The sequence below is a fragment of the Silurus aristotelis genome, assembly GCF_946808225.1.
Source record: "Silurus aristotelis genome assembly, chromosome: 7".
Classification (NCBI taxonomy): domain Eukaryota; kingdom Metazoa; phylum Chordata; class Actinopteri; order Siluriformes; family Siluridae; genus Silurus; species Silurus aristotelis.
Genome location: NC_139580.1, coordinates 11,866,023 through 11,880,690, shown reverse-complemented (window position 1 = coordinate 11,880,690; position 14,668 = coordinate 11,866,023). Strand labels below are relative to the sequence as shown.

The 14,668-nt window shown below is 36.8% G+C and overlaps 1 protein-coding gene across 1 annotated transcript in view; it reads left to right on the top strand.

Annotated features, from left to right (window-relative positions):
• The window catches only part of trpc7b (transient receptor potential cation channel, subfamily C, member 7b), a 70,084-nt gene that overhangs the window by 52,386 nt on the left and 3,030 nt on the right, over nt 1-14,668 (top strand). The window contains exons 8-10 of the mRNA XM_083547007.1: nt 4,686-4,881; nt 8,429-8,650; nt 13,987-14,067. Coding sequence (XP_083403133.1) covers nt 4,686-4,881; nt 8,429-8,650; nt 13,987-14,067 — 499 coding nt within the window. The remainder of the gene's footprint in view (nt 1-4,685; nt 4,882-8,428; nt 8,651-13,986; nt 14,068-14,668) is intronic.

The window sequence follows — 14,668 nt, the reverse complement described above, 5'->3', positions numbered from 1 at the left end:
CACACACATTATCCATCAGTCCCTTGTTGTTAGACATGAGAATAAGGTCTATAGATGATATTAACTAGATGACAGTGTGACCTATATAGCTTTATACAGAAAGTTATATGTGGTAAAGTTTATCATGTGGGATGTGTCACTGTATGTTTTTGGATGGATGGATGGACAGACGGACGGACGGACGGACGGACGGACGGATGGATGGACGGACGGACTGATGGATGGATGGACTGATGGATGGACGGATAGATTGGGGTGGATAAAAGGATAGGTAGACGGAGGAAAGAAGGGATGGGTGGATTAATAAAGGGAGAGTGAAAAAGATAGATAGATAGATAGATAGATAGATAGATAGATAGATAGATAGATAGATAGATAGATAGATAGATAGATAGATAGACAGACAGACAGACAGACAGACAGACAGACAGACAGACAGACAGACAGACAGACATTCAAAGAGCCATGAATAAGTTTTGTATGTCTCATTATGGAAATCTCCATTCAGAACTCTGTATGATGAGGCAAATACAATTAAACGTCCTGATATCAATCTGTCATCAAGTCAAGAGAGAGTTCCTATCATCATTGTGGTTACTGCTCTGATGGACATCTAATCTTCTTTTTAATATTTATACATATTTCAACATGTCAGAAAGAGAGAGAAAGAGAGAGAAACAATCATACAGCACGATAGACAGACAGATAGATAATAATAATTATTTTCAAGTGGGAAATTGAGGATTATTTTAAGAAACGCCAAGGGACTTGAAAAGCCAGCACTGTGATATCAATTTTAAATAACAGTGTATCAACCAAATATAAATTATTCAGTAAAATTATCCTGGAGACTCCTAATGACACATTAACATTTCATTTCCTATATTCAGCTTTAATACCATTTATGATGCTTTGGATATAGAAAATTTCGATTATTTTTACATGTTGATTTTGTGTTAGTGCTTGTAATTAACATTCCTCCTCTGACTGTGTAACAAATGTCTGCCACTGGAAGTATTATATAATTTTTTGAGATGGAGAGAAGAATAGAAAAAAGGAAAGTGCAAAAGAGAGATGCAGGCTCACTGAGTTTTCCTTAATGCAGTTTCTCTTTTTAATAATACAATAATGATGTTTTAATGCCTGTTCTCTGAACAATGTAATAACGATTTATAAGAAATATAACACTCTATAATCAAGGCGTAACAGCTTTTGAAACAAAAAAACTGATAGAACATTATTGCAGGCAACGTGTAAATAAAGCCGGGTTTACATTATATATACAAGATGGCTTCAATAAACTCTTGGTTGAATTCTATAGCAGACTGTTTCTCAATGTTGGATTATACGACTACAACGAATCCCTGACTGTAGACCTGCGATAAATGTTCTTAAGTCATCAATCAGCATGAACTAGCTTGTGCAGACAACAGGATTATGTAAACAGTTGGTTTGGGGTAATATGGATATTTCTTTAATTATAGAATTCCATTCAAAATGCATTAAAATTCCTTAATAGCTTTAGATTACACAAAACAAGTCATAAACACACTCACTCACCTGCAGAAAACATTCTGCAGTAAGTCAGACCATGATATGTGTGTGTTAAGAGCTAGGAATAGGAATATGTGCACAAACACAGGGCCTTTCTACATGTTTCTTTTTCATGCACAAGGTGATATTACGAGGTCATGTATTATATTATATTATATTAAATTATATTATATTATATTATATTATATTATATTATATTATATTATATTATATTATATTATATTATATTTATTATATTAAATACAGATTTATATATAGGTTTGTTCCTACCTTCCATAAACAAGTCGGTGGATATTGGATGAATGGATATTAAAGTGTGTGTGTGTGTGTGTGTGTGTGTGTGTGTGTGTGTGTGTGTGTGTGTGTGTGTGTGTGTGTGTGCACGCATCTGTGAAAGAGAGAAAAACAAAGGTTTAATCCTGCTTTATGCAGCGTCACCAAAGATTAAATAATATCAGATTCAAAGTATCTCTAAATGAATAAAAGTAATTTTATCAATAATAATTAATAATAATAAATCATTACTTAATTCAACAGATTCTTAGAAGCTGATTATTCACTTTTTTTATTAGGATTATAACATGTTTTAAGTAGCAGTGACACAATACGATTTCTTTTCCCCAACACTGATTTTTAATATTGAAAGTTAAAGCATTTAGAAAATTAATATCAATAATAACAATGATTATTATTTAAAATTAAAAAACTAATCCTCACAAAGACATTCCACTAAGTATCTTATATGTGAAGGTAGTAGGGATAATACCTGCTGTCTATTGGCTTGTTTCATTTATGTTTCTCCATCACTACTTTCGCAGTGGCTCCCATGCTATTCTGTTATTTATGATAAGTATCTGAGCAGCTCTCACTCTGTAAGATTATAATCTAAAGCTCTTGACACCGGCAGAACTTCTAGGAAAGTTCTAAGATCACCATTCATATCTTCTTCGTTTACACATTTTACCTTGGAAGGTCATTGGGTCTACCTTTTCGAATCAATTCATTTTTATTTGTATATCTCTTTAACAATGAACATTGTCTTATAGCAGCTTTACACAGATAATGTGGTGATAAAAAATGAATATGTTCTTTATAAGTGTAAGTTTGTCCCTGATGAGTGAGCCGGTGGCGACTGTGGCAAGAAAAAACTCCCCGAGATGGCATTTAGAAACCTTTAGAGGAACCAGACTCAAGAGGGAACCCATCCTCATTTGGGTTTCACCCGAATGTCCATTTATTACAGATAACCGATGTTGCCGGGTACAGTGATGGTGATCAGAACAAAGCTTTCTGAGTGGGAAAACATAAAAACCCTAATATCTTCAAAAATAATTATAAATGAATAAATTATAAAGTATAGATGTACTATTAATTATCAGTGGAATGTCATATAAGGATAATAAGACAAATGTGAGGGAAATGAAGTGTGTGTGTGTGTGTGTGTGTGTGTGTGTGTGTGTGTGTGTGTGTGTGTGTGTGTGTGTGTGTGTGTGTGTGTGTGTGTGTTTGCATGCACGTGTATATACATGTGGTGTTTTGGTGTTTTGGTGTTTCTGGACAGGGATATCAGCACACATCAGATGGACAGATCACTCTGCCAGAGGGATCAAGGAATGAGAAAAAGAAAGGCAGAAAGATGATAACAGATACCCCCATGTCAAATAGAGAGAGACGGAGAAAGAGTGATGCAGAGAAAGAGACAGATTAATTGGATTCCTTTCATCGTTGTGGTTGCGTGTATACCTATCATACAGAAAAATGAATCACGTACAGGAAGGAATGGTGTGTGTGTGTGTGTGTGTGTGTGTGTGTGTTGGATTTTCCTTAAGAACACACTCGAACACCATGGCAATCGTTAAGATGGTGCTAAGAGCTGGTAGGATCAGATTGCTAAATCCCATTTACAATTTGCAATTCAGATTGATGCTTATTTATTCAACTGCACAGAATATTTGCAATGCAGCCCTGAGACTTGTAGTTCACAAAAGTTAACCCTACCACTGTGGATGTCATTATTCATTTAACCAGCTACAGCTGACAAGCTTCATCTTGTTATATTGCTTCTACTGACATGCTGTTATTACAGAGTTCAACCTGTAATACAATCAGATTGCTTATTGCTTTATTTTGAACTTATTTTGAACAAAAGAGACATAGACACACTCACTAACCTCCAAAAAGTACTCTACAGTACGGCAGACGATGTCATGTGTGCGCTAAGAGTTGGAAAATAGGAAATGGGCTCATGCACACAAGGTTTTTTTGTTAGACTCTGAACAGGATTTTTTCCCACAAAATCCTCTCCTCTTCATTATCAGTCTCTGTGCTGAACTTAAAGAGATGCCAAGAAGAATGTCAGATAATGAGTTCAGTATGGGACCACAGAACATGGGTATTATACTTCCAGTGGGAAAAAAATATGACTTCATGTAACTTAGAACTTTAAATAAGCTTAGTATGCACACACTGTCTGACTAATGTGAGTCCACGCTAATGTGAGTTTTGGATGTGTACAGAAGGGCTCAGTGAGACAGAGGGTCACTCTCTCTCTCTCTCTCTCTCTCTCTCTCTCTCTCTCTCTCTCTCTCTCTCTCTCTCTCTCTCTCTCTCTTTCTATCTATCTCTCTCTCTCTTTAACACACACACATACAAAGCAAAAAATACATATTACATTCACACACACACACACACACACACACACACACACACACACACACACACACTCATCTTATGCAAGACTGAGTCATTTTCAAGCATGCCTCCAGCTCCCCTGGTGATGACTGATCACATGCTCACCCTTAAAAAAACTTAATTACTGCCCCTGAGAGACTGTTATTTTCATTATGGCTGCTGTTCGTATTATGTTTTTTTCTGTTGCTTTTTTGTTGATTGTTGCCTATTGTTACTATTAATATTTTGAATGTTATTGTTATTTTTTTTTATGTCTTTTCTGTTTTCCTGATTCTAGCTTTAATTCTATATAAATAATATTGTACTACATACAGACATGTCAATAAATAAACTTTATGCTAAACTGAACTTAAACTAAACTGTCTCTTGGGGGGGTTGGTGGGGGGGAGGGGGGCATGAGTAATTGACACTCACAAATCACTGTTCTGTGTGTATTTTAGGGTGGAGGAAAGCTTTAAGACCTTGTTCTGGTCCATTTTTGGCTTGTCAGAGGTGATCTCAGTGGTTCTGAAGTACGACCACAAGTTCATCGAGAACATTGGCTATGTGCTTTATGGCGTGTATAATGTGACCATGGTGGTGGTCCTGCTCAACATGCTCATAGCCATGATTAACAGCTCCTACCAGGAAATAGAGGTGAGAATTCAATTCAGTTCAGTTTTATATGTATCACCCTTTTAACAATGGATATTGTCCCGAAGCAGCTTTACAGAGGTTATAAAATTGTAATTTATATGTTACTGTATATAAGATGAGTGCCTGTTGCACAAGCTAGTGCTGGTGCCAAGCCCGGTTAAATGGGGAGGGTTGCGTTAGGAAGGGCATCTTGCGTAAAATGTGCCAAATCAAATATGCGGATCACAAATCAGAATTTTATATCGGATCGGTTGAGGCCCAGGTTACCAAAGACCGCCAGAGGTATCGGATGATATTGTGATTTGAGTTGAGAGTAGGGAGCAGATTGAGAAGAGCCTGGAGAGGTGGAGGTATGTGCTGGAGAGAATGGGAATGAAAGTCAGGAGTAAGACAGAGTACATGTGTGTGAATGAGAGGGAGGGCAGTGGAGTGGTGTGGTTGCAGTGAAAAGAGGTGGAGAAGGGGGAGGAGTTCAAGTACCTGGGGTCAACAGTGCAAAGTAATGGAAAGTGTGTTAGAGAAGTGTAGAAAAGAGTGCAGGCAGGGTGGAGTGGGTGGAGAAGAGTGACAGTAGTGATTTGTGATAGTAGGGTATCTGCGAGAGTGAAAGGGAAAGTTTATAGGACTGTGGTGAGACCTGCGATGTTGTATGGATTAGAGACAGTGACATTAAGTAAAAGACAGGAGATGGAGCTGGAGGGAGCAGAGCTGAAGATGTTAAGGTTTTTCATTGGAAATGAAGAGGATGGGCAGGATTAGAAATTGGTTTATTAGAGGGACAGCGCATGTAGGATGTTCTGGAGACAAGGTAAGGTAGGCGAGATTAAGATGGTTTGGACATGTGCAGAGGAGGGACATGGGTTATATCAGTAGGAGAATGCTGAGGATGGAGCCACCAGGCAGGAGGAAAAAAGGAAGGGCAAGGAGGCGGTTTATGGATGTTGTAAGGAAAGACATGCAGGTAGTTGGGTTAAAAGGGGCAGATGTAGAGGACAGGGGGGTATGGAGACAGATGATCTGCTGTGGCGACCCCTAATCGGAGCAGCAGAAAGAAGAAGAAGATATAAGATGAGTGCCTATAAGTTTATCTCTTACAAGTTTATCACTAATAGGCAAGCTAGTGATGACTGAAAAAAAAAAAACCCTGCGATTGTATGAGAGAGAAACCCATTCTTATCTGCATGAGACAGAATCTACATTCATTTTAGTTCCATCATCATTGAGGTGTACTTTTAATTGATGGCCCTTAAATGTAAAACTGTTCGTGCAAATTGTATTTCAAAGCCATTGTAATAGCTATTGTGTTTTGATATTACAATCCAAGGACATCATTATAGCTTTTGCGTTGCTCAGTAACTTCATGGATCTTAAGGTTGTTCATGTGGAATGATTCTCAGCTTCACAGATTGGTCTGAAATTGGAGAGAAAATACTGGGCAGTTACTATTATAATTTCTAATATCATATTAAAGGTTCTGTTCTTGTGCACTGAGCATATTGCTGAGTGTGTTGAGCACAAGCCAGTTTGTTTCTTATGTTTGGCTTTGCGTGGTCAGAAATGAGCGTGTCTGTGCTGAACTGAGTGGAGCGACAATCTGTCAACATGGTGGGATTCTGAAACTCACACTGATCCAAACCTGTACTAACATTACAGCCACCTTAGTGTTTATCTGGCATTAAAAAGTGTTTAATTAATAAATAAATAAATGTTGTTTATTTTTTTCTTTATTATTATTATTAATTATTATTATTAGTAGTAGTAGTAGTAGTATTATTATAAATTAATATTATTATTATTAAAAATCTGGAAAGTTTCTTACAAAATATTCCTTGTATCTTACAACTCAAGGTTATACTATCACTGCATTCTATTTTATAGAAAGAGCATAGTTTAAACACAATTGACTGATTTATCATTACATCTCATTATTAGCTGTACCATAATAATAAAACAACTCAATTAAAGTGAAAGGGTAAACCATGCACCTCACTGTTCAAGTAATCTCACAAAACTAATGACATAGTACTAGGTTTAAAATGTGTAGACAGAATGCTTAGTATGATCATAAAAGTGCTGGGATCATTTCTTCAAGATTGCAGCAGCTGTTAGAAGGTATAGGTTTACAGAATCAAGATGGTTAAGTACTGAAGCAACAGTTTGAAAACCAGTTCACAGCAGAAACAAGCATTTTAGTCCACAGCATGTTGTGTCAAAGTCGCGTTTGCCTTGTTGAACATTTTTTCATATTTTCTTCCTCCTTATGCTGAAGCGAAACATAAAATCTACAGAAAACTACTTTTCTTACATTAAATTAGATTTATGACTGAAAATATATGTTCTGGATATTTTTAGGAAAATTTGTAAAACATGATATTAAAAAGAAGCACAAGTGGCTTAGAAAAAGGTTTGTGAAATTGCCGTTCACTCTAGAATGCTTTGTTTGTTTTTCAATGGGCCTTTTTATTTTATAGACACTTTTCAATACTCTTTTAGTCCATTGTATTAGCATCCTCTTCATGAAAAAACATTATATTAGCTATTCTTGATGGAGCTTGGTGAAGATTTTCTTATCTCGTGTCCTATTACATAATTCTGTATGGCAATATGAACTACAAACATCAACACAGGAAGCTCAAGAGGAGGGAAAAAAGCCAGAAATGTATCTTCACCCACTCATAACGGATACATGAATGCTATAGTTGACAGAACACATTAAAATCAAACCACGCTGTTGCTCTTCCTCCTGCAGTAGCTTATGTAGCAGTACAGCTGAGATGCGTCCGATGTGGACTGACAATGAGGTCTTGACAATTACAAGATGTATCCGGTGTGCACTCGGGGTGGGCGTGAGCTGTTTTTGGGGAGTACAAATCATTAGTGTAGCCACATGATCCATAACGGCAGGAAGTGAGTCACACATTTAGAAAGCTCCAGATGAAGAAGCAGGAGGAAGAGAGAGTTAGGCAGGCTTGGAGAATGAGCTGCTTAATCATACATTAGAAAAATGTTCCTCTCAGGTTTTAGAAATGGGAATATGAAGAGTGTGTCTGATTTGATAATCACTTGACCACATATCTTGATTATATATTCATTGTAACCTATTTTTAACAATTATCCTATTTTTTTGTCAGATTGCCACCTGCTGCTGTGGTCAGCGATATACCAGGAAGTGCCAATATGACACTTTTCTTCCGTTTATAAACATGAAAAAAAGGAGCCCTGAATATAATTAATGTTTTCTTAATTTCATTAAGTGAACTTTAAACAGATTATTAATGACCCAATATGACCCACATCGCCAGAACAAATAACATCAATTCATTACAGAGGAAAAATCAATCATTTATCGTGAGTGATGTCGCATTACATGTGTGCGTATTAGTCACAGCATTAGGGCTTTACAGACAGGATTAGTCAGTGCTTACAGATGGTTGATTTTCTCTCTGACTTTTTTTTTTTCCTCCCCCTTCTCACTCTCTCTCTCTCTCTCTCTCTCTCTCTCTCTCTCTCTCTCTCTCTCTCTCTCCCCCTCCCTTTGTCCCTGTAGGAGGATGCTGATGTTGAGTGGAAGTTTGCTCGTGCTAAGTTGTGGTTGTCGTATTTTGATGAAGGTCGCACGCTACCCGCTCCCTTTAATCTGGTGCCCAGTCCAAAATCCTTCTACTATCTGGCGATGCGCACCAAAGCTTTTCTTGTACAACTGTGTAAGGCCAAAGGTCATCGGCATGACAACGAACTGGAGATGGGAATGCTTAACTCAAGGCCAAAGGTTTGAGAAAACAAAAATACTGCCATGTTCTTTCTATAAATAAGACAATACAATTTAAATGTTATAGCTGTGATGTTATGCACTGTTTCAACTGTGCATGTGCATATAAACTTAAGTGCACCAGTACTGTATATCTTGGCAACTTTTCTGTCATTTCTATATTATGTATGCATTATAAAATAAGTATGTAGTTCTAGAATTGTGTTAGAATACTTTAGTTTGGGGAAACTTTTACTTCACTACAATTTTCACATGCCAATTCTTCACTTCCTTGAAATGAATACAGTCTTCTGGAATGATGGTCCATTAGATTTTGAAGGGTGGTTGTGGAGATTTGTGCTCATTCAGCAACAAGGGCGTCAGTCATCGCAATGCTGTTCAGTAATGCTACTACATTTAATGACATCCTATACAATTTTGAGCCTTCAACTTTGTGGTAACAGTTACCACATATGGCTGGAAAAGTCAGATTTTGTCCATAGAGTGTATGTAAATTGTGTTTAATCATAACCTGATGTGAGACCACAGCTTTTACTGTGTGCCTGTAACAATAGAAAATCTATCCTTAAAAAGATATGATACGCATGAGAATAGAATATTGAATTGCATAAATTATTCAAATCTAGCTCTCACAGATCAGTACATTTGATACTTACATTTAAAAGCAAAATATTTTATGTACTTTTATTCAAGTAGAAATGTAAAAGGTGTACTTTCATGTAATCTGAATTTATTTTTAAGCAGCATATTTGTACATTTACTCAAGTAGAATAATAATATACTTTAATAATAATATAATATATTTGGTATGAGAAATCTGTGGCAGTCAAATACTCCTGGTGTCCCGTTACAACTGTTCAAACACTTGTTTCTCTGAATTTCTGGTTGACATATTCAGTTTCTATATGAAATGGTTATTTTCTGCAATGGGAAGCCCACCACACAGACAGGGGGAATTTGTGACAGTTCACATAAACATACAGCACTGCACAATGCATTTACAGCATACTTAGTACCTGCCTGGTCAGTATCAATGTTGTATAATTACCAAATTTTTATATTCTTTTTTTGCCAAGTTCAAATAATAATAATAATAATAATAATAATAATGAGTTTAGGCATAATAGCTAAGCTTGTATTTTACGCTACATTTTACACTACATTTTTACTACATTTATGTATTTTACACTACAACTACAGCTGTATTTTTTTTCAGCACTTAGGAGTGTTTCCAAGGGCATAGTTCTCCGGTACAGAGAGCAGAGACACATGCAATTGCAGTAAAAGTGTTTAATTTAAAGAGGCAGGCAGAGAAATCCATTAAAGGTCAGGGTCAAAGCCAGGCTTGGGTCAGCCGATCAACAAACAGAGTGTCAAAGGCAGAGCACAAGAACCAGAAAACAAGATCCGAATCTCAAAGATAAAATCACAATACGGCAATGTACAGAAATACTCGCCGAAGTCAGGCTCCAAAATAGTAAACATTACTTCAGACCGATCAAAGAGACACAAGGGTATAAATACACACACTAATTAAAGTATGTACTGAAAACAGGAGTGAGAGTTAAAGACACATGAGGAATACAACTAATCCCTCAGGACAGGACACAATGCAAATGTGACATGAACCAAAGCAGACACACACCTGGCCATTTCAACAACATGAAAACATGGAAGTGCTTCATAGCTTCATAGCTCAACAGACTTTTATGCATACTGAGTGTTTCTGCATGAGGACGAAATCCCTGACAATAGTGTTAGGCTTCAAATATAACAAAATCTGTGTGGATTGGGCCACACCAAGTTCAAGTTAAAATCAGGATACAGGTACTATAAACATTAAACAGATACAGATTGTCTCATTCTGTAAATGATTGTGTTGTACTACTGTATCTTGTGTCTATATCTATCGACACATCATTATTGTGTACTTTATAGTCACAAATATAAGTTTTGTAGCTACATAACTAGTAGAGACTGTATATAAAGTGGTACAGTGAAAAATCTATTAGGTTAAACGCATTGTCACTACACTGCACTTGTGTAGGACAACAGGAAACAGGTATACACACGCACACACACGCACACACACACACACACAAACACACACACACACACACACACACACACACACACACACACACACACACACACTTTTAGAAACAGGTATCTTTGTGAGAGCAGGCTAAATGCTATACGCATGGTTGCTGATTGCAATGGGGGCTTTATGCTTCTCTCCCTTCATCCTGCCGCAGGTCTGAAAAATTTTAATCAGCAGCTTTTTGTTTTCCTTCCTGAAGATTTTTTCTGCACTGGCAAAAAAAAACAAAAAAAACAATTTATAATACAATTCATCTCAAGTATCCTCATAGATTTCTGAAGCAGAGTTCTCATATAAAGTATACGGAGTTGCCCGGTCATTTTAGATACATGTCCTAGACAAATACTTCTCTTTTGTTCTTATTTGAATGAAGAATAGCAAGTAGAGTGACAATGGAATTTTTAAAAAAATAGTTTGGAAGCAGTAGCACTTTTCAAGTTTCAAGTATTAAAGAAAAATCATCAGGCTTTTATAATTAGTTGTTTCTGTTTCCTAGAATTGCCATACTGTTTGTTGCACGTATTGCAAGTTCAGTGCTGTTCACTGCTTACAGTTTTTACGCAAAAGAAATGATTATAAAAATAATTTTTGAGTTGTTTATGCAGACACATCCATTTGAACCAAATGTGCAATCACTGTACCATTCATGTTACACATTTTTTCTGCTCAGTGTTATTGTTTTTATGGACATTTGCAGCTCATAAATAAACAATAGTGCTGGATACTAGACTTCCTCTCAGACTCTAATTAATAGGTCAATTATGTCTTCAATATTTGGCAAAAAGCGGCTTACATGACAAGATTAATCGCAAAGAGAATCAAGAATGCTTGAAAATATCATAAGTGTCATATCATGTCACTGAACTGCTCACAGCAGACATCTGAATAAGTGAAAAACAAAGAGAAATGTAACAACCTTGTTGCTGAAGTATGCATGCCCATCAATTAACACTTTTATTCCACTTGTCCTTGCTCCGTATTTATGAAATCGGATCTCCTGTGTACAGCCCTTTTCAAAACATTCCACAGGATTTAGATCTGGGTTCTGACTGGACTCAAACATTGATCTTTTTTTTTTGAAGTCATTCCTTTGTTCTCTTGGATTTGTACTTTGGGTTGTTATTGTGCTGGAAGGTCAATTTATCTTCTTTATACTCAGTTTTTAAACAGAGGCCTGAAGTTTTTGTTTCAAAATAAATGTAAAGCTATCCATGCTTCCTGCTATTATGACCCAATTAGATCCTCACTCCAAAGTAAAGAGAAGCGGCCCACTATTGTGATGTTGCCACTGCCATAATGATAAGCACCACAATTGAACTAGGCTTGGTGGAATTTTCTTTTTTTTTTTTCTTTTTTTTTTTTTATGTTTCTATCTAGCCTACCTTCCACCATAGCTAAGACATATTAAGAATATGATACATAATCATATGCAGGGATTATTCAAATCTAGCTCTCACAGATCAGTACATTTGATACATTTAAAAGCAAAATATTTGATGTACTTTTATTCAAGTAGAAATGTAAAATGAGTACTTTCACATAATCGGAATTTATTTTTAAGCTGCATTTTTGTACTTTTACTCAATTAGACTAATAATATACTTTAATAATTCATTCATTCATTTTCTCCCGCTTATCCGTAATTTGGGTCGCGGGGGCAGCAGTCTAAGCAGGCCCCCGCCTTCGACTGCTGCCCAATCCTCACAGCACCGTCCCTTACGGTCCCTCCTGCAGGTGGTGAGCCCACGGGAAGGCGGCCCTACATCACGGACCTTGGTATTTCCCTCGTAAGGGACCCCCGGAGCATAGAGGGTTAAGGGCCTTGCTCAAGGGCCCAAGAGCGGCAGCTTGGCGATACTGCGGCTTGAACCCCAGACCTTCCGATCAGCAACCCAGCGCCTTAACCGCTGGAGCCACCACTCCCCCTACTTTAATAATAATATAATATATTTGGTATGAGAATTCTGTGGCAGTCAAATACTCCTGGTGTCCCGTTACAACTACTCAAACACTCGTTTCTCTAAATTTCTGGTTGACATATTTAGTTTCTATATGAAATGGTTATTTGCAATGGGAAGCCCACCACACAGACAGGGGGAATTTGTGACAGTTCACATGAACATACAGCACTGCACAATGCATTTACAGCATACTTAGTACCAGTATCATGGTTGTATAAATTTGGCTCCTAGCTTGTTAAAATTTTACATCTTACCAAATTCTTATATTAATTTTTATATAAAGACCTATAAAGACATTATCATATGCAGGAATTGAGCAGTGTTTATCAGTATGCTCTTTTAATGCTGCTATTAGTCTCTCAACAGCCTTTCAGATAAGTTTTCTTCTTGTACTTCTCAGTTTTGGAAGGGAATCCTTTAATATCATTACGCATTATGCTTGATCTGCTTGTCGATTACTGTGTTCAGTGGTTCAATCTAATGCTTCAGAACCAGGTTATTGTAAGATTGTAACTAGGAAGTTTCAACTGCACATAAATTCTTCATGATAACTGACACAAAATGGTTTAAATATTTATGAAGAGCTTATTCCAGGAAACATCAGCTGCTGTAAAGTCCATTTCATTTTTCAACCTGAATTACCATCTGATACAGATGACAACTTTGGTTGTCATAATGTTGTGTAGGTGCTTTTTAGGAGAGTGTACATTATTGCAGCACATTACACACAATATATAAGTCTGTTAAAAAGTCAAACAAAAAAGTATTGACCTCTAATGGAGAGTGTCAATCACTTTATTTATTTTTTATAGAGGTTAGAGTGAAGTCAGGTGATACACTTGGGGTGAAGGGGACAGAGTTTAGGGGCAGTGGCTCACACTGAGCAAATGTCTGAAAGAAATTGGTAGATTGTGGTATAGTGAAAGATGAAACAAGATGAATGTATGAGGTGAGTTTTTATTGTAGAACTTCTTTGAAGCAGCTAATTTTGCTTCTTTTAGCTCAACAAAACTGACAAATATAAAAAAATATATATTTATGATGCCTGTTGTAACTAGCTTTCATAAATGTTTGTGTATAATAAAAGGCTTGTGCAACTGTCATATAGTTCTATAAACACCACCTTTGTATGAACTGTTTCAACTGTATAAGCTTTTTATACATTTTATAAGCAGCACAGACTGTAAGTTGTAAACTGAACATTTATGAACAGTTGTCATGTTTTTCTTTTTTTTTTCTTGTTAAACATTTTTTTTTTTTGGCTTCCTCTTTAGCTGGATCGATACCGAGCTAACTCAAGAATCAGAGAGGATAACACGGTGAAGAAACCCATCAAAAACCCCACACGCTACCAGGTACAGAGAGAAAACCAGAGAAACTGCCAGCCAGCCATGGAGCCAGGGAGGGCAAAGCAGAGGGAAATAGTCCATCCAGGGAAAAAGAGGGAGAGAATATTCTGAAAGACAGAGAGAAAGACAGATGGAGAAAAGGAGAGCGCTGGATAGCAAAGCCTGACAGAGTAAAAAATGATGTGAGAGAGACAAATAGAGAAAAGGATGAGAGAGCGCAAGAGACAGGGAAAAGGTGATGGAGTGAGATTGAAAACTCTGATGAACAGAGAAAACCAGAGAGAAAGATGTTTAAACAGTGAAAAGTAGGGAAAAGGAGAAACTGGCATAGTATGATGGATAGATAGAAGGACTGCCAAAAAAGGGAGATGGAGAGACAAAGTCTGAGAGGCAAACAAACACAAGACAAGTGGAGAGAGACAGACAAAATCTGGCATAAAATATAGAGACAGACAGAGAGAGAGAGGCCTGTAGACAGAAGTGGACGTGAATAGAATTGAACACATGAAGAGATATAAAAGATGTACTGGATGTACAGAATATACATTCAATTTCTTTATATAAAAAAAAGCTCCTGCAGTAGTGTTTTAGCCAGGTAGTAACATTA